Source organism: Lagenorhynchus albirostris, chromosome 1 (assembly GCF_949774975.1).
Source record: "Lagenorhynchus albirostris chromosome 1, mLagAlb1.1, whole genome shotgun sequence".
NCBI lineage: Eukaryota > Metazoa > Chordata > Mammalia > Artiodactyla > Delphinidae > Lagenorhynchus > Lagenorhynchus albirostris.
Window position 1 is genome coordinate 85,573,262 of NC_083095.1, and position 20,127 is coordinate 85,593,388.

At 52.4% G+C, this 20,127-nt stretch overlaps 1 protein-coding gene across 1 annotated transcript in view; it reads right to left on the bottom strand.

Annotated features, from left to right (window-relative positions):
- Nucleotides 1-20,127, bottom strand: part of PLA2G4E (phospholipase A2 group IVE) — a 44,668-nt gene that overhangs the window by 10,634 nt on the left and 13,907 nt on the right. Inside the window, exons 4-18 of the mRNA XM_060148009.1 lie at nt 18,026-18,157; nt 16,947-16,987; nt 14,994-15,036; nt 14,429-14,489; nt 13,645-13,805; nt 13,468-13,554; nt 13,040-13,077; nt 11,034-11,169; nt 9,601-9,737; nt 7,052-7,274; nt 4,487-4,601; nt 3,796-3,933; nt 2,260-2,367; nt 1,509-1,712; nt 107-273 (exon numbers count right to left, since the gene is read on the bottom strand). Of these exons, the coding sequence (XP_060003992.1) occupies nt 107-273; nt 1,509-1,712; nt 2,260-2,367; nt 3,796-3,933; nt 4,487-4,601; nt 7,052-7,274; nt 9,601-9,737; nt 11,034-11,169; nt 13,040-13,077; nt 13,468-13,554; nt 13,645-13,805; nt 14,429-14,489; nt 14,994-15,036; nt 16,947-16,987; nt 18,026-18,157 (1,791 nt within the window). The remainder of the gene's footprint in view (nt 1-106; nt 274-1,508; nt 1,713-2,259; nt 2,368-3,795; nt 3,934-4,486; nt 4,602-7,051; nt 7,275-9,600; nt 9,738-11,033; nt 11,170-13,039; nt 13,078-13,467; nt 13,555-13,644; nt 13,806-14,428; nt 14,490-14,993; nt 15,037-16,946; nt 16,988-18,025; nt 18,158-20,127) is intronic.

A 20,127-nucleotide genomic window follows, 5' to 3' on the forward strand; every position in this document is an offset into this window, starting at 1 on the left:
GGTTTGGAGGTGTAACCTCCATCAGGGATGGTGGCTTGAGCTTCTCCGATGCTAAGTCTAGGAGCCTGTGGGGAGTGGGGCGGGAGCCTTTCTTTGCCAAACTTGCCTTTGTCTGGGACCCAGCACAGTAATTGAGGTGGATGATGAGGTCAGCTTTTCTCTCCGGCCTGAGGACGGGCGGGTAGCTGGAGTTGATGACGAATGCAGTGTCCAGCAGGCACAAGTGGTTCACGGACGCTGTCAGCTTGTTTGGGAAGCCATCTAGCACCGAGTCTGAAAGTCAAGGCTTGTGGTTATCCTCACTCCTTGGCGCCCTGATCTCAGCAGATGGTCAGAGGCACCTGGTGGGGATGGGATGCCCTGCCCGGAGCTCATCCACTTCAGCCTGGCCTCCAGCCCTCCCCTTGGCCAGCGTACCCGGTGAGTCCCAGTGTCCCCCTGGGTAGGCTGAAGAAGAACAGCATTATCTGGGGAGTTTAGCAAGTCTTTTATGGAACATGCACAGAAAGCCCACTAAGGCTCAGCCCCATAATTTGTGGTGCAGCAGGGGCTTAAGACTATCCTATAAATTAGTGCAGACCGTGGGCCCAGAGCCAGCTGCCTTTTCTGCCCCAGATAGTGAGGACAAAGATCATTAGCCTAGGCTCAAGCAGCCATTGCAGGCTGTGGCCAAGTAAAATACCAAAGATGGTGGAAAGTCAAATTTAGATCCTCAGCAGGGTAGGGACGAAGTCTTGAGTTGAAGCTGCAAGACCACAGTTTAAGAGCCAGCTCTGCCACTCACCATTTGGAGGAGCCTGGGCTGGGCCGTTCCTGCCCAACTCCGGGGGCAGCACTTACATTAAAACGTGTCCCCAGGGGCTTCCCTGGTGGTGCAGTGGTTAAGAATCCGCCTGCCAATGCAGGGGACACGGGTTCGTGCCCTGGTCCGGGAAGATCCCACATGCCGCGGAGCAACTAAACCTGTGCGCCACAACTACTGAGCCCACATGCCATAACTACAGAAGCCCGCGTGCCTAGAGCCCGTGCTCTGCCGCGAGAGAAGCCACTGCAACAGGAGGCCCGCGCACTGCAACGAAGAGTAGCCCTCACTTGCCGCAACTAGAGAAAACCCGCGCACAGCAACGAAGACCTGACGCAGCCAAAAATAAATAAAATAAAATAAATACATTTTTTTTAAAATGAAGAAAAAGAAAAAAGGTGTCCCCAGAACACAACTGTAGAAAGTCAGGGCCCATATTTCCCCAACTGTAAAATGGGGTCAACTTCTACCTGCTGGGATTGTTATACAGATGCTGTATAGAGTCATTGTACAGATTCAATTAATTAAATACACCACCACTCCACCTGTTGTTCAAGGCTTCACCAGATGTAGAATACACTATGGGGAGAGTCTGCCACTTGGGCCCAATGAACATGGGCAGAGTTTTCTCATCCTTTCTCCCTCCACATCCACTTCCCCTTCCTCTAAACAGAGGTAGGCCTCAAGGGGCAGCAGGTAAGGTTACCCTTCCACGTGGAGAACTGGCCATTCTGGTAGTAGTCGGTGTGCATCTGCAGCCCCAGCAGGAAGTTGTGGAACTCAGACAAAAAGGCCCGGGAGGTGAGGATGTTGCGGAAAGTATTGGACAGCCATGACCCTGGCATCACCACCGTGGTGTCCAGCATGTTGGCATCACATTTAGGGATTTCAGGTAGGAGTGGCTCATCTTCTGCAGGGGAGGGGGGTGGATGGAGGACAGGTTACAGAGCTGGAGTCCCCAGATTGCCCAGGTGAAGCACCCCATGGTTGCCCTGCACCCAGGGGTCAGCCTGTAAGTGCAGTGCACACCTTCCTTGTCTAGTTCTCGGAGCCAGGAGGACCCAGGGGAGAGACATAGAACAGGGGCAGGGTAGAGGAGAAGGAGTGGGGTGACAGGCAAGGAGGGGTTCCAGAGAAAACAGAGAGTCCAGAAGGGTGACCTTTAACTGCATTCATAGATCCCCACCCTCTGCAGCTCTCCTGGGCACCGTGCAGCTCTTCCAAGCCTACCACACGGTGCATCCACTCCCCCGGGCCAGGCCAGAGCTGGCAAAGGTGTATCCAAATGCAATCACCCTCCTTTCCAGGCAGGGAAGACCCCCTAGTTGCCTTCCTATTTCCATGGGCCATAGGGATGACGTTGAAACACGTGGCAGGTGGACTGCTCCTCAGTTGCTGATCCACCTTCCCCACCCTGCCATCGCCCAACCAGGAGGGGAAGCCAGTGGGTCACCCACCGATATCATGCACTCTCTCCCTTGTCCACCTGTGGAAAAACTCCTCCGAGGTGTGGGACAAATTCCAGGCATCGAGCAGGTTCAGGGAGAAGATGCTGCTCCACAGACCTAGGGAGCAGGACCAGCGGTGAGCTGCTGTGCCCAAGAGCCTCCAGGCCCACCCAAATACTGATTGATTCTGCCTTGGACTCGATGCCCCCTCCAAGTCAAGCTGCTCAGGGAGTGGGACGGGCTTTCATTTCCCTCTCCCCACAGTGCAGCTCGACATAAGTGACTCAGCTCTTCTCCGCTCTCCTCTTGGAACTGGAAGAGGGTATGAAGGCATATAAGGCACAGCCCCAGGAGAGACTTAATGCTGACAAGTGCAGGCTTCAAGTTCAAGTCCAGAAATCACCCCTTGCATCAGTTAACACACTAGTTTAGGACAGCGCCTGGCACATGGTGAGCACTCAATAAATGTAACACCATCTCTTATTATGATTTAAAAAATGCAACACAGTAATAATACTACTCATGTGAAATCTTTCACATACATTGACCCATTTGAATCCTCCGTAAGGTTGGTTTTACTCTTAAGCCCAGTTTACAGATGAGAACACTGAAGCTCAGGAAGGTTAGGTAATTTGGCCTACTTTGCACAGCTAATAAATGAGGAACCAGAGTTCAAGTCCGAGTGTCTCACCTACAGATCTCTGAGCCACATGCTCAACAGCACAGGAAGGAGAGGCTGCTGGGGGCTGTGGGCTTTGGGGCTGACTTCCCAGAAGAAATGGAGCTTAAGTGGGACTTTCTGGGATGGGTTGGATTTGGGATAGATGGAAGGGAGGGGGAGGCAGACAACTAGTTTAAATAAGAGCATAACTGTTGTTGAGGCTGTAAAAAGGGGTCCGTTTTTTGCGGTTGCCCTTTGACAGATGTACTTTGGGCTCTGAAGGGGAGAACTCTACAAGTGGACATCACAGTCAGGCCTCTGCACTCAGTTGGCCTGGCTTCTGGAGGACCAGGGAACATAGTGTTGGGAGCTGGGCCAGGCTTCCCCAGACACTGTCTTCACCCTGAGGTCCCCTCTGGCCCCTTGGATCCCAGGGGCTGGTTCAAGCCCCGGAAACGGGCATGTTGCTTCCTGGAACCAGGGAGAAGGGGGTAGAAGTTCCAGAAGCTTCCATCTCAGCCTGCAACTCCCAGTTTGGTTCTGAACGGACACCAGGGAGACGACTGGAGACCAGGACGTTGGGAGAGTCCCCTTTGTTCCCCAGTGACCCAGGAGCCCCTGTCAGGTCCTTCTGGGCCCACAGGGTCACAGGGAGATCAGGGCAGTCTGGGAGGCTGGGAGGCTCCGGAGCCTTTCCTGGAATGAGGGTATGCTGACAAATGCCAGGAGGGTCACATGCCCAAGGGATAACCCAAACCAGCACCAGCACCTGGCACATGATCCTGGGGGAACAGACCGTGTCTCGTCGTCATTCCTCTAATCAAACGCGGAGCCTGTTCCGCATGGGGCAGGGTTCCCAGGGGCCTCCCCCAGCCAGGAGTCACCTAGCATGTAGCATATCCGCGACTCTGGGATCCTCCTCATCAGCCGCCCCATGAAGAACTCGGAGCCGAAGAGCTCGGTGGGAATGAAGGCTCCATACTTCTGCAGGCCCACCTCGTAGGGGGAGAACTCGAACCACTCTGCACACGAAGCAGCAGGGCAGGGTGTCAGTCTCAGGCTGGGGCGGCCCCGCCCACCCTTCTCCCTGCTCGCGCCGTCTCTCCGGCCGCGAGAAGCCTGGGATGGGGAGGCCGCAGTTCCCCCGCAGGGCACAGGGGGCGCCCGTGACCGGCTTCTGCTGGCCCGGCAAAACTCAGTGTTGCAAGCTGCACAGGCTCGTTTGCGCCTCATAAACCCGGACCAAAACCGGACCCCGAAGCAGGGCAGGTCTCTAGAGTCCCTCCATCCTGGCAGCTTAAGAAATGTCTAGGACTCTCTCCCTTCACGACCTTTATTTCCTCTATCCCATCAAATCTCTGCTCAGGGGAGCCACAGGACTCCTGCTGCCCACCGGCTACACGCGTCTGGGCAGAAGCGGGTAGCCAAGTGGATTTCTTCGGCTGTCAGCACATTCTTGCTGTGGAGGCTGGCAAAGGTATGGTGGCGGGATGTGTGCGCTGGGGTACTGAGTGCCTTTGCCTGCTGAGAAGGGACCCACCCCGCCCCGGGGAAATTGCTAGCCACCAGTGTTACCTCTGAAATCCTGGTTGCTTACATCATCCTTGACATTGATGGTGAGGTAGATGGGCAGGGGGTTCTGGCCCTGACACAAAGCAGCACGCTGATCTGACAGTTTGCATTCATATCTCTGTGTGGAAAAATAATGGTTAAGGAGAAGGAGCAGACAAGCGGCCAGGAAGCAGTGCAGAATAAGAGGATAGTCTGGACCTCTGGCAGCCCACCAGGCTCCTGAGCCCACCAGGCTGCTCTGGAGGTCTCACCTGACACCAGTCAAAGCGATGCTTAAAATGTACCCAGAAAATGTTCACTCATCCTTGGGCCGTTCATCACCCCAGACACATGGACAGGGTGGGACTGGATCTGCAGTTTAGAGCTGTTCTTCAGAGTCCTGGGGTTCTCCTCGAGTCTCAGGGACCAGAGAATGAAAAGGCGGGGGTGGAGGAGGCCACCACTGCCCCCTCTTCATCCTCATCACCTTCCACCCGACTCAAACCAGAGCAGCTCCATTTTTTTAAAAATCTGCTTTGCATGTTGGGCTCTCTCATAAATTCATTTGGGAGGGAAAAAAAAAGATTCTTCTTTTTAAACAAAAGATTTGGAAACTTGGCACTGGATGGCAGTCAAATTCCCTCTAAGCCCCCAGAGCACTAAGTGGTGTAATCAAAGCGGGAGTCCTGCAGATCAGCCTGGACCACAGGCCACCTCCCAAAGTGAATCAGCCAGTGTAGACAAGGCCAGTGGAGGCTTTAGAGGACCAGGCTCTGACCCCAGGCCAAGCAGCTGCCTGGTGGGTGACATCCATGGTTGCACGAGTGTGTAAAGGCACAGAACCTGTGTGGGATGGTAAACATGTGTGGGTCAAACAACTCTTAGGCCTCCCTTGCAAGGCCAACAGCATGCCTGTCAGAACTGGGCCCAGAGATACGGGCACCACAGCAATGACCGTCATGGAAGGAGAGGAAGTTGCAGACTCGGGGAAGAGCCCAATCCACACTCATTGTCAAGGGGGCCTGAGGCAAAGGAGCTCCTGCCTTGGCCAGAGTGGAAGAGCAGAGGCCTCCTTCCATCAATCCTAGACTTGCTTTCCCAGGAACCTAGGCTCCTTCCTACACCAAACCCTGGGCAATGCTCAGACTCTAATGTTAAAAGCCTTGGAGCTTTCCTCCTCACCACATGGAGCACTAACTACTCCAAGAAATATTAACTGTTGACGAAACGGTTGATGAAATTCCCATTTAAGGAAGAGCACAGAGCAGAGCCAGAATTCAAATCCTGTCCTGCCTGAATCCAAAAGCCAACACCCTCAGCCTCTGCCTGCCCTGCTCCATCACGTGGACAGAGTAGACAGTGGGTTATCAGAAAGGGCAGGGATTCATCAAAGGCTGTGAGTGCCCGCGTTTGAATCCCCACTGTCTAGCACAGTTCCTGGCATGCAGGAGGTACTTAATTTTGTTGAAAGAATGAATGGGGGAATGAATGAATGTTGAAGATGAGGTTTGGTCTGTCCTTGGTTGCTCAAATTGTCTGTGTTTTCTGGAAGAGGGGATCTACTAGAAAAGAATTTGCTGTCCCTCTTCCTTCTGGTAAGTTCTGATTTGAATTCTGAACTCTTCAGACACCTTTGGGAGTGGGGCAGACAGCCATAGACCTGGATAGAAATTAGATGGGAAGCCCTACTCTGGGGTCAAGCAACAGCCAAATTTGGTTCCACCCTGGGGCCTGGGCAGTCGGAAGGGTCCAGGTGTTAGCGGAGCTCACCCTGATGTCCGGGATGGCAGCATCCCATGGGGATCCCACTGCCCTACCACGGCCCACATGGCTCTCACAGCAGCTGGGTCCCAACACAGGCTGCTTCTCTTCTTGGGCACACGCTGCTCAGATCATTGGATATCAGAGCTGGAAGGAACCTCACTGGGCTCATCCTCCGTGTGGTGGCCATGAGAAGGGGCCCAGCAGACCTCCAACTACAGGAGTGTAATTGGCTGATGGCCCAGCTACCGTGCTCTGAAATCCAGGGCTGAGTTTGTTCTAAGGCCACACTTCCCACTGGGCTGGTCCCAGCCCATGACTGAGCGTGGCAGGGATCCTGAGGTAGGCCCACGGTGGTGGAGGGGAGGGGGCGGTGCCAGACTCCTCCGATGGCCAACTTGGCTGGGGAACTCTGCAAGGGTCACTGCGCTGACCTTTCAGACCGCACAGTTGGCTAGGATGCTTCCACCTGGCCTTTCCTTCCCTCTCTCCTCCACTTGGGGTCAGGCTTACATCACACTCTGATGGCTCCCTCCCCATTTTCTCTCACAGGTTCTCAGAGGGCCCGCTGCCTCTCGGAAAGGTTGCACCTAAGTCACCCCTGATGTGAGGGTTTCAGTCATACTCCAAAGGGACTCGGGAAGACAATCCCACCATCTGCCTGCATCATGCGTTCTGATGCCTCATGCTTCTTAAGGCCCACAGGTGCATCTGCAGGTCTAACCTAACTCCCTCCTGCTGCGATGTACCTCCCGGTGCCCCAGTGAAGGCGGAGGGCTGGGCATCAGCCCCGGGCGGGCTGGGCCCCAGGGGAAGCTGAGCACCTACCTCGTCCCCCAGACAGGCCTCAACCAGCAGACCCCAGAAGTCTGTGAAGGTGACTTTGTAGCCTTCCTGCCTGCGCTGCTGCAGCTCCTCCCGGAATTTGAGGAGCTGATCTGGGAACAGAGCGGGCGTCTTGTCCTTGACTACGTGCCTCCGCGCCTCGAGGATGGCAAGCTCCAGGTTTTTGGAGGACCAGTCAGGGTCACGGTACAAGGTAGCCATGGTCCTGGAGAGAGACAGGCGTGGCTGAGAGAGCTGAGCCAGCCCTGGCCAGATGGACCCTGGACCCTGGCAGGAAAGGAGGTGGGTAGGTCATGGGAAACCCTCACCTGCCAGGAGAGGAGCCTGGAGGAAATGGGGTGAGGCCCGGTCAGGGAGGGGAGAACATTCTTACTCAAAGTCACGATTGCTGTGCCAGGTGGAGCACAGTGCTTAACAGTGAAGATTCTGGACCCAGATCTTCCTGGGTTCAAAACCAGACTCTGCCACTCACCAGCCATGGGATCTGGGCAAGGTACCTAACTGCTCCTCACCTCAGTTTTCCCATCTGTGGATTGGGGAGAAGGATGATAACTGTACGTACCTCACAGCGTTATTGTGAAGATGACATGAGTCAATGTAAAATGATTAGGACAGTACCGGGCACGAAGTAAGTGCTGGGGCCAGCATTTGACCCCAGGCTTTGCTGATTCCAAATCCTGGACTCTTCCCACTCTGCCACATTAATTCCCATAATTGTGATGCCAGCTAAGACTTACTTCCCCTTCTTCTTCTTAACTTCTATGTGGGCAGTGGGGAGGAGTAAAACAAAGATAGATATCCCCCTAGCCCTGGGTCTTTGCCTCTGTCTGCCTCTGCTTGGCCTGGACCCGGCTTTTCTCAGTCTAGGTCAGGACAGCACCCAGGAATCCCCCTCCCCACAGTGGACCTGGTCTACAGCTGCACAGCTGTCTGAGGAGCGGCCTCTCCCTTCAGGAGATTTCTTCAACAAAAAGTACCCTGCTCTCCATAAGGTTCACGCTGTTACTTTCATACCTTTAAAAAGCTTTAAAAAAACATTACAAATGATTGATTTTGATTTTACAAAATTCCTTCCCAGTGCTTTCCCAGGCCAGGAGACACCCTACACCTCAGACCCAGCTGGGTCTGAGTTCCTCCCAGTTTCCTGCCTGGCCCAGAGGTAGGCCAGGAGGATGCAGGTGCCCCTCTACCCTGGTGCAAGCAAGTTTATCTCCTTAACCTACTTCCCATGGGCAGTGGTTTATCGGTGAGATTAAGAATGTGGGTCCCCTCCCCGCCCCCCAAAAAAAAGAATGTGGGCCCTGGACTCAGACAGCCTGGGTTGAAATCCCAGCTCTACCGCTCATTAGCTGAGTGACCCTGGGCAAATTCCTTTCTTTCTCCAGCTGTAAAATGAACATAATGACAACATCTTCCTCATAGTCTTCTTGTGAAGAAGAAATGAGATAGTCCATTGGAAGCAGTCACCCCAGTGCTCCGTGCAGAGGCAATGCCCGTAATCGTCAGCTATCCTTCTGTCCCACCTGGGCTGAAGCCTCGGGGCCTCTGGTGCACCAGGAACCCTTGGTTTTCCTCACATCCACCCCCTCAAATGAAAGTTACCCAGAGCCCCTCCAGGATGAGGGACACAGCTTGGGACGCTGAGGGCTCTGAGGCCCACTAGTTACACACAGAATAAGATGCAGCCCTGGCTGAGAGGATGTGGGTAGTCACAAGGCCTGGGTCACCCTAGACCAGGGCTGCATTATGACTTTGGTGGGCCCCTTCCACCATAAAAATATTAAAAATTATCTTCTATGACTGTTGTATAAAGACAAATATAATGATATATTACTATATATTAAAACACTTTCTTCAACCTAGGTTTCTTTTAAAGAACTTAAAAGAAATTACAACATCTTTGTGGGCCGCCACCGGCATCGTGAATCCCAGGTGCCGTGGCTCCTGTGGAGAAGCCGGCCTCGTGCTGGCCTCACCTGTCAGGGGAGCTAAGGGCTCACTCTCCCTGCTCACCAGCAAGAGTGAGGATGGGAGCCCGAGGATGCCTGCAGGGCAGAGGGAGCACGCAGGGCTGGGGGTGGGCTGGAACGTGGCAGCCAGAGCAGCGGGCCAGCTCCACCCACCCCAGGAGACCTGGCACAGTCTGAGAGAGGGCAGCTGCTGGGGAGATGCACCAGTGGCACCAGTGGTTCACTCATAACTGGCTGCCACGCTCCTGGGACCCTGCCATAGTAATGGAGTCATGACCAACACGTGTCCCTGGTGTACCCAGTACTGGGAGAGCATCTCACAACAACCCCATGAGGTCAGGGCTATTACTATCCCCACTTTACAGATACAGAAAATGAGACTCAGAGAAGTTCAACTGCATTCCCAAGGTCACACAGTGGTGAGGGGTAGAGCTGCCCAGGTGTCACGAGTCACTCTACTTGGGGCGGATGAGCTTTACCAGAGACCCCACCCCCGCCCGCCGGCCAGGCTGTTGGCTGCTCGCTCTGGGCTTCACCAGACAGTGGCCCCCCGCTCCTTACCAGGTGGCCCCTGACAGGCCAGTGATGTAGCTGGCACAGTTCAGGATGTTCAGCTTCTGCAGCCCCAGCAGGTGGCCATACATGGCAGTCATGGATCTTGTCCCACCCCCAGTGGCCATGATGGATATCAGCGGGACCTGGGGGCACATGGAGGCAGACTGCTGGGGCAATGCTGGGTAGGGGAAGACTTGGAGAGACAGGAGCTTAGAAATAACAGTGGAAGAGGAGGAGCTGGCTACAGAGAGCAGAGAGTGGGGACTGAGTGACCTGAAAACTGCCTTTCACAGAGTGTCAAGCCGCCTGGTAGGTCGAGAACTGGACCTTAGTTCCAAACCCAGTGGTCGGTGTCGGGCTTGGTAAATTAGAAGGCCATGGCTGGAGGAGTTCTTGGCACTATTAATCTAGCTCTCAGTTAACAGATGATGAACTGGGGCCAGGGGGCTGGGTGGCTCGCTCAAGAGCCCAGCTAGCGTGTGATTCCCTAATGGCTGCAAATCAGCACCTGCTGTAGAGGGATTGGATGTCAGGCTCAGGCCTGGCACATGGTATGTGGTCCCTATAGACCATATGTGTAAAAGCAGGGGTAAATGGATTTTTGATGCGGGAAGAAGCACAGTTGTCACCTCTGGGTTTACTTAGGTTTAAGATGTCCTCAGTGTGTTTCCCTATAGATGGGAGAGCGAGGCGTGGAGTCTTTGCCAAGACTCACTCAGTTTTCATCTGAGTGGGGACTGTAAGATGTACTGTCGGCCGAAGCCCCATCACAGCCCTCCTCAGGGATGAGGTCTCTGTCTACACCTGTGGTTGGCCTCTGAAGTGCGGGCTCTCCGAGGGGAGTGTGAGCCTCAGCCCCTACCAGGGAGGGGACAGAGGGCTCTGGCAAAGGTACCATCATCTACCTGTGCGCAGAAGCTGGCCCTGCGTGAGGAAGCTGCCTCTCTCCAGTCCCCCACTGCTGTTCGTTCTGTGTGTGTGTGTGTGCGTGTGTGTGCGTGTGTGCGTGTGCGCACGTGCGCATACATTTATGGGAAGGGAGAATTGAAGAATGAAAGGCCCAGGGCCTTTTGGGTGGAGGTGTGTAGAATGTGGGTGGTGGTGGAGCTTCCAGTGTTTTCCTGGCTGGGGAAAGGATGCCACATTGTCCCGTGTAGACAAGACATCATTCATCATCTCAGGATCTGTTAGCGCACGGGGAGCAGCAGCTGGGGCTCCTTCCTTTCTCTCTACTCTGCCCTTCCTGCCCCTTGCAAACACACAACTGAATCACATCCAGCACAGCCAGTCACCTGGGCACCTGGAACCTCAGCAGGAAGGGCCACCAGGAAAGGCAGTGCTGAGGCTGCCCTGGGGCAAGGGAGGGACTGCAGGGGGCAGCTGGCAGGCACAGTGTTCGAAGGACAAGCCTGGCTCTGAGCGGACCTCTGCTCACCCACCTCGTCTGCCTGCAGGTCCTCCTCCAGCTGCAACACCTGCTTCAGCGCCTCAGCCACCACCACCCTCCGCTTCTGCAGGAACTCCAGCTCTGCCTGGCACAGGCTGAAGCCTAGCCGCACGTCCAGTGCCTCGGAGCTGTGGGGACAGAGGAGCTTGGCTTAGCAGGTCTGTAGACTCCACCTCCATGGAGAAGACATGGCTTTAGGGTCAGTTGGACCTAGGCTTGAAGCCTGGTTCTGCCAGGAATCACCTTTGTGACCTTGGGCCCCTGCTTTCTCATCTGTAAAATGGGGCTAATCGTGCTTAACTCCTGGCACTGTCTTCAGCACTTAATGAGATAACAAATGTAAAGCCCCAAAGCCTTAGCTGGTGGACCGTAAGCAGGTACTCAACACAATTAGGGACTCACTGAACCCTCTGCCTCTTCAACGAGATCTGGGAAGTCTTGAAAGCCTTCCCCCAGGCACCTTCTAGAGCCCAAGGCCAGACATGGGTGACAAGAGGCCCTGAGATCCTTTTGGCCAGTCCCTCTGAATAAGGCTCTACAGTAGGGCTCTTCTGAGCTGGATAAACAAGGTCCTGTTCTCATGGAGCTCATATTCCTTGGTGAGCTTTTCCTGCTCCCAGAGTAAAAATCATCCTGTGTGACAAAAACCCTTCACATCCCTGATCTCACCCTGTCACCCCCACAGGTCTGCAAGGTGGGTGGGGCAGGAAGAGCATGCCCAACGCTTGCCCTCTTTTTATCACATCCCTGATGTGAGCAAGTCCAGGCTTCTGGCCTGGCATCCAAGCCCCCACCTGATCTGTCCAACCTCACCTCCTGCTACTTCCTGGAAGGGTCCATCGGCTCTCAGAGCCCAGGAGTAGTCTGGGTTCTGAGCCTCCTCCCTCTGCCCATCAACATCCCTTGCATTCCAAGGCCCTCCTCCCCAGTGACTCCAGGAGAATGGACCTTGACAATTTCCAGCCTGAGTCTTAGTGACCCTGGTAACTATAAAGGTCACATCTCCTTGAAGGTAGGGCCTGGGAGCTCTCTCATTATGTTTCCTTCATGTCTGGTATAGGCCTGCAGACACAGCTGTGAGGAAATCTTCCCTTGGCCTCAACAAGGAATGAATAATAAAACAGCAATAATAATAACATTTGTTGATATTTTCTGAGTTTCCCACTTCGCAGATCACTGATTTCTTCACATGTGTTATCTCACTGGATCCTCAAAGCAACCCAATGATAGACAGTACTCCTGGTATTGCTCTAATTTACAGGTGAGAAAAACTGAGATTTAGAGAGGCTTAATAACTTGACCAAGGACAAACAGCTATCAAATTGTAAATGGAAACTACAGTCACTTGATTTTCAACAAGGGTGCCAGGACAATTCAAAGGGGGAAAGAACAGTCTTTTCACCAAATGATGCTGTGACAACTGGATATCCACATGCAAAAGAATGAAGTTGGACCCCTAGTTCACACTGTATATACAAATTAACTCAAAATTGATCATAGACCCAAATTGAGAGCTAAAACTATAAAACTCTTAAAAGAAAACATGGGAGTAAATCTTCATGGCCTTGGATTAGGCAATGGTTTTTTAAATATGTCACCAGAAGCACAAGTGACAAAAGAAAAAAATATACATACACTGAAGTTCACCAAAATTGAAAACTTCTGTGCTTCAAAGAACACCATTAAGAATGTGAAAGACAATCTCCAGAACAGGAAAAATATTTAGAAATCATATATCTGACAAGGGGCTTGTATCTAGAATATACAAAGAACTTTCACAAGTTAACAATAGAAGGCAAGTCACCCACTTTAAAAATGGGTAAAGGATTTGAATAGATATTTCTCCGAAGAAGATATAGAAATGGCCCATAAGCCTGTGAAAAAATGCTCAACGTCCCTGGCCGTCAGGGAAATGCAAATCAACACCACAACAAGATACCACTTTAAGTCCCTAAAGATAAATAAGTCAGAGGGACAGACCGAAAGAGGGCACTTTACCAGGGTGTAGATTTCATGTGTAATTCACAATTCTTGTTCTGGGAATTGAAAGATGAAAAGTTTGTCAGGGATGACAGCTCAGAGCCAAGTGGTCCCAACCAAATAAGGGGAGACTCACCACACCGTGCCCGCCCCCACCCCGGGACGCTTGACTTAGCGCATGCGCATGCAGCGCCCCGCCCGCGCATGCGCACACAGGTTCTCTTCTGGACGTCTCTCGCCCCCAACCTGGCTCAGCTTCCACACCCTGTCTTTGGCTCCACAATGCAGCTCAGCAGTCTTCTATCCCCCAAGACTCCTGTACCCTGTCTGAGAGACCCGCCACGAGCCATGCTCCCCGCCGGGCTCCCCAGGCTCTCCCCGTCTCCCTTCCACAGGCACTCCAGGCTACGCTGCTCAGGGACCCCTTCCCAGACCCAGGCCCTCACCACAGGCAGGGTCACCGCCTGGCCGTCAGGGAGGCAATCCAGGGACTGGCACACAGGGTCGTTCTTGCACGCACTGCAGCAGCAAAGCTGGAAGGATGGGCCGTTTCGTGAGGGGAGGGGCTCCTCCCAACTCGAGTCTGAACCAGCCCCTAACCCCCTGCTGTCGCAGCCTCCTACCACAGAGCTCCACTGGCTCTTGGGCACCTCCACGTGGACCTGGGGCTGGAAGTACTTGGGGTAGTGGAAGCAGGCAGGGTTTGGGCCGCAGGGCTCCAGGCAGTGTGAGATGTGCTGGGTGTGCTCGAAGGACTCCGTCACTGTCACCGGGAGGCCCTTCACTGGAAGAGAGGACAAGAGGGCTGAGACCCCTGGGAAGCCTCCCACTTCCTACCCCAACTCGGCCCAATAAAAGGCCTAGGGGAGGCACCCAGGACAGGGGTTTAGAATTACCGAGGGCATTGGTTAAAATGCCCCAGAGAGTCTCATTCTGAAGGGCCAGGCGGGGCGCAGGAATCTGCATTTTTACAAGGCTTTTGTGTGTGTGTGTGTGTGTGTGTGTGTGAGGTCTGAGAGGCTGAGTTTTCTGGACTAGTCCTCCTAGGTTCTGCTCCTCCACAAGGTGCCCCGAAGTTACCTTCCCACTGCACTGAAAGCAGGCCCTCTCCTTGCTGCCAGTTTGGGGGCAGAACCTCTTCCTTCCCCCTCCCTCCCCCATGCCAGTTGGGCTGTGCCGCTCTCCTCTCTGCAGACAGGGCTGGAAGCCTTGCATGGGGGGGATGGGGTGGAGTGGTGAGAAGGAGAGTCGCGTATTTGCGGATCTCTTAGGTCCCTGCCAGCTATAAAATGCGTTCCCCATGGAGCCCAGGGCAGCCATGGAGCAGCCAACTCTGGTGTTGACAGGGTTGGGAAGTGGCACTGTCCTCCCCACCCCCCAGCAGGCAGAGGTAGTCAAAGGGCTCACCTTTCCTATTCTTCTGTCTCCTGGATTCTGCATGAACCTCCAGGCAGGACATTTGTCGAGACTGAAACAAAGGAAGGGGAGGTCATTTTGAGCACAAGCTTCCGGGGATGCTCTACCAGGCCACAAACTCCCAAAGACTGATTTTCGGGGGAGAGATTTCCTTGAATCCTGAGGCTTTAGATGCATCTAATTGAAATGGCTGTACCAACAGCCTAATTATGAAAATCTTCTTCATTCTGAACTTGTGCTTATAGAGAGATTGGAGTTGGGGGGAAAATGGGACGAGACCGATTCTGAGAGTGGGTGCTTTATTAGGGAGGTTGCTGAGGTCATCGTTTTGGGAGATGGGATGCTGGTCCAGGTGTTTCCTCCCCAGGAGCAGGAGCCCAGCTGCTGCCCCCACCACTGCCCGCACCCCCTTTGTCTGGCTTCAGTTAGTCTGACTCCTAGCGGGCTCTGGGACAAGGGCCCAAGTTGGGCCTGGTTTTCCCCCCCACAGTTCTGTTCCCAAGAGCAGCAGCCACAGGCGGCCTCTGGAACCACAGGGGCCTGGAAGGACAATTACCACCAGCACGCCGTTCGTGATGAGACTCTCAGGTGGAGAGGGGCTGAGAAACAAAATGAGAACTCCTGGTCAGTCATATCGTTCTTTCTAAAAATTTATTTTATTGAAGTATAGTTGATTTACAACACTGTGTTAATCTCTGCTGTGCAGCAAAGTGACTCAGTTATATACATTCTTTTTCATATTCTTTTCCCGTATGGTTTACCACAGGATATTGAATATAGTTCCCTGTGCTATACAGTAGGACCTTGTTGTTTATCCATCCTATATACAATAGTTTGCACCTGCTAATTCCAAATTCCCAATCCAACCCTCCTCTACCCCCTCTTCCCCTTGGCAACCACAAGTCTATTCTCTAAGTCATATCATTCTTGACTGATTTCTCACAAGGCTGACGAACAGCCTACGTAGGGTCAATAAGGAGATAGCAGAGCCTTCTTAATCCTTGTGAAAAATATTGGCTTAAGAAACCTTAGATCTGCAGATCGTCAAGGAGAAAACTGGCATACATTTTAAATAGAATGTCCAGGAAAAAAAAAAGATTTCTAAGTTAGAGGGAGTAGAAGAGTTTCTTTTCTTTTTCTTCCTTAAAGGATAGCTGTTCTTTATGTCCAACCAGATGCAACTGCATGGAGTTATGAGGATAAACAGGTTGCAAGAAAAGGCCAGAGCCCACCATCTCGAGCAAATGTAAACAGTTCTGGTAGCAAAACGGACTCATCCTATTTAATTTGTGCATTTAACAAATAGTTTTGACCCAGCTAGAGAGGGGCCTGGTGAGTGTGAAATGTCCTTGTGTTACAAAGCTGAGAAAGCCTCCAGGGTTACAATTCGCCTAGGGGAGTCCACAGCCTCCCTTGTCAAAATGAAGCCCAAGATGACTGTGTTTCCATATCAACTCTGATTACCAATGCTGACGTATTTCATTTTGTAAGCCACTTTCTAATTCACCCAAGGAATGTTTTTCCCCCTAAAAGTCCTGTCAAACCAAGAACTGAAGGAGAGAGCCCAGATTTTCTTTAATATGAAAGAAATAAAGTTGATTTTAATTTGTCAAATTTAATTTTAATTTAAGTTGATTTTAATGAGGCACCTCAAATAGTTCCAAGACCCCCTATGCAGAGGATTCTCCGGGTGGAATTTGACAAGCCCTCTTGTTCTTGTTCCTGCCTCTCATTGTCCCCCTGTCCCTGGGCTGTTAATAAGTCCAGGGGACTCAGTTCTGCCAGGGTTAAGAAGCTGGTTGCCCAATCACAAGGCACACTGCTGCCCCAGGGCAGGCTTGTCCCCTCCCGGCAGGAACCCTACTCCCCTCCCTCACCGCCCTTTCCTCTCCTTTCTCTCTCTGTGTCCTCTTCTTCCCACACTCCAGCTCTGTGACCCAATTCCACTTGAGTCCACGGCACAGTCATACGTCCAGGACCCTGGACCTTTTTCTTAATTGGACATGATGAGAAATAACCCCACATCTCTGTCCTGAGCCTCCCCTTGACTTGGTTCCAGAGTTGACTGCAGAGGGGCATGGCCTCTGCTTCAGGCCAGGTTTGGGGGAGTTTGTTCTAACAGTCCTGGGTCCAGGAGGAGACGCCTTGGTCCTGACCTCTTTCTTAGCATGGCCTCAAGAAGGCCCCATCCCCAGGGTGGCAGGAAGTCTTCCCAGAGGCCACTCTCAGAAATGCTGGGGAGCTGAGGCAGGTGATTTGGCCAGAGTACTAGATCTTTAAAGCAATACTGACATCAGTAGACCTGGATGAGAAGGGGTGGGGCCCAGGCACCTATGGGATTTAGAAGTTCCCAAGTGATTCTGATGCACAGTGAGGAGCGTCAAGGGTGGGAGTAGAAGTGGGGGTGGGGAACCGCAGAAAGGAGGACCCAGCTGTACAATGCCTGTGCCCAGAAGCTGCTTTGGGGTCAGGACCTTGGTGGAATCCTGGGGGGTTGGGTCCTACTCACCTCTCCTCCAGCAGGAACTCCACCTCCAGCTCCTCCATGCCCTGCAGGGGGAGGAAGAGACTGCAGTTGTGAGCTGTGTCTACGCCTCTCTGCAGACCAGGACCCTGTGCCATCCCAGGAGACCCTGCGGACCTGCCCCTGTCCTTCGCACAGGGCTGTCCTGCTGTCTTGGCGTGGGGGCAGCTGCTCCTGGCTCTTTTTGTCCCCTCTGCCTCCCTCTGTCCCCAAGTCTTTGATATCAGGAACATCACTGACCACCCAGGGGAGGGTCAGGGTGTGGAGTTGACCCCTAGACCCAGCAGGTAAATCTCTCTGCCCCAGAACATTTTCCTTTCATCCTCTCCCTCCAGCTTCCATTGCTCCCCTTCTTCTCCAAGGGGCTCAGGGCCTGGGGCAAGGGAGATATTGCCCCCAGCAAGCTCAACTCTGAAGGCTAGGAGCCCCTTCCTTCAGCTACTGCTTTGCATCTCTTGCTGTGTAACTTCAGGAAGTCATGACCTCCCTCACTGGACCTTAATTTCCCCACAGAGTATAAGCCAGGTGAGGGCAGGGATGCTTGTCCCTGAGGTGTCACCCGTGCACGGCACAGTGCCTGGCCCATAGGGCATTCAAATACTTGTTGAATGAATTGATAACATCCTGGGCCTTTTCAGCTCTGCCTTTCTCTGATTTGCAGATTTGCACTCCTTTATCCTTATCTGTCCTCTGTCCCCTGGGACCATCCCAGAAGCAGGACTCTGAGGAAAGAAAGGGAATCAACACGTATTCTGTCTCCATTTTGTACTGTGAACAGTGCTAGATGCCTTAATTATGTATTCTTATTTAAGCCTCACAGTGACCCTGTGTGGTAGGTCTTACTATCACTATTGTATAGACGAGGTAACAGAACTCAGAGGAATGAAGCAATTTCTGCAGGGTCACAGAGCTATTGATAGTAAGCCAAAGCGCTGGGATTTGAACAGCAGTGCTATCTTCTCCTGACCTGGCTACAGAGAGAGGATCCCATAGAACAGCATCATAGGAATAACCAGCTGCCCCTCGTGAAGCAGGAGGCTGAGGGCTGGGGCACCTGCACTCACCTCTCTGTTGAGTGGGAACTTCACGTGGGTTTTCTCTCGGAAGCAGAGCTTGGTGAGGTCATAGAGAACTGTCAAGACATGGTCATCTGGTGTCAACGTGTCGTCATCACAGACGCTCAGCTCTAGCACGTTCTAGGGGAGAACGGAGGGTTCAAGTCTGGTTACCAAGGTTGCATCAACCCATTCCCAGGATGAGCGGCCTGACCTCAGTCCTAGTGAGGAGGTGGGTCTGAGGGATGGGAGCCAGCACAGCTCAGGTGTGAGGGACATCTGTAGGGACATGAATTAAGAGAGGAAAGTGTCTATTCCCTTCTTTGCAACTCTCTGAAGCCTTCCTGCCCTTCTTCTCTGATTCTCCTACTGGGAAATTTTGCTCTTTTGCAAGCTTGGCAGGGGCTTGTGAAGTGTGAGGGATTTCATTTCACCTGGGGGAGAGATGGAAGGGCACAGCAGAGAAGACCCCTGTCAAGACATAGAATGTATCCAGCATTGGGACCCAGGAGCTGAAGACAGTTTCTTTGGCACTAGAAAACCGAGCTAAGGGAAGCTAACATCTTCACACTCCAGGGGAGTGATGTGGCAAAGATTATAGAGGGTTTGATTGGGTTGGGATGACGTATTGGAACTCTATCCTTTGGCTCATCAGCCCCTAAAGAGGTCTCATGGATGGTCCCAAAGCTGTATGTCAAGGATGGAGCAGTTACCCTGTCGTCTGGCTGAACTCTAAGGTCAATGATTTTAGGTGACATGGATTGGCCTCTGAGGCCACTTTTTCCAAGGATCCTGAGAGATGTAGGTTGGGGCTGGGTTTGCCTCTTTGGTTCCTATCTAGTGGGCATGAGGTGGTTCTGGGGGTTCCCAGCTGAATGAGATCTGTTGACTTTGTAATGACTAGAAACCAGGTGTGTCCCTGAACCAACCCAGCAGCCCCATAGATCTTCAGACAAAAGAAACACGAATTCTGTTTTCAAGATGGTAGGCCGAGCCCAAACTGAAATCCCCCTTTCTCACCAAAAACCATATATATGATAGAAAAGATATTTTTAAAACAATAAATATAAAGCCCTTCTTGAAAACAAAAAGGATAAGTCATTAACTCGGAACGGAGAAGCATCCCTAAAATATGAAAGCAGTAAGCTTGATGGAGCTGTCAAGCCTCAAATGCCTCAAGACTGGGTTTGATGCCTCCATGAAGAGGCCAAGCTTGTCTTAAGGCCACCCTGATGAAGCTGTCACAACTCAGGATGTTCAAGAGAGGATCCTCCCTCAGGAGATGTGAGCTCAACTTAGAGTCACCGTATATCTGAAGAAGACAAATACCATGAAACAGCAACTCAACAAATGAAGAACACACACCCAAGGAATTCGAAATAATAAAGCCATCTAAAAAGGATTTCAGATAGAGAAAGCCCTCTGGCCGGAATTAGACTGGTCTTGGGCCTAGTGAGTAGAATGGCTCTTCTCTATATGCTCCTGCTTGGAGTATGTTCTGGAAGATACTGGAAACACACTCTATTTTGGGGCAGGAGACATCCAGTTCCAGTGACAATTAGGTAGGACAAGAGAGACAGGAAAGAGGATAGAAGGATAAGTATGCCTAGAGGGACAAGCGTGAGACAGGCAGAAGGAAGGAGTGGGTGAGTGGGGAGACAGATAGGTCGATAGGAGGACAAGAAGTCGGTAGAAAGAAAGACAAATAGGGACTTCCCCGGTGATGCAGTGGTTAAGAATCTGCCTCCCTGGTCTGAGAAGATCCCACATGCCATGGAGCAGTTAAGCCCGTGTGCCGCAACTACTGAGCCTGCGCTCCAGAGCCCGCAAGCCACAACCACTGAGCCCACGTGCCACAAGTACTGAAGTCTGCATGCCTAGAGCCCATGCTCTGCAACAAGAGAAACCACCGCAATGAGAAGCCTGCACACCGTAATGAAGTGTAGCCCCCACTCGCTGCAACTAGAGAAAGCCTGCACACAGCAACGACGACCAAATGAAGCCAAAATAATAAATAAATAAATAAATTTATTTAAAAAAATACAAATAGTCATTATACTACAAAGTCACAGTAATCAAAACAGTATGGTACTGGCACAAAAACAGAAATA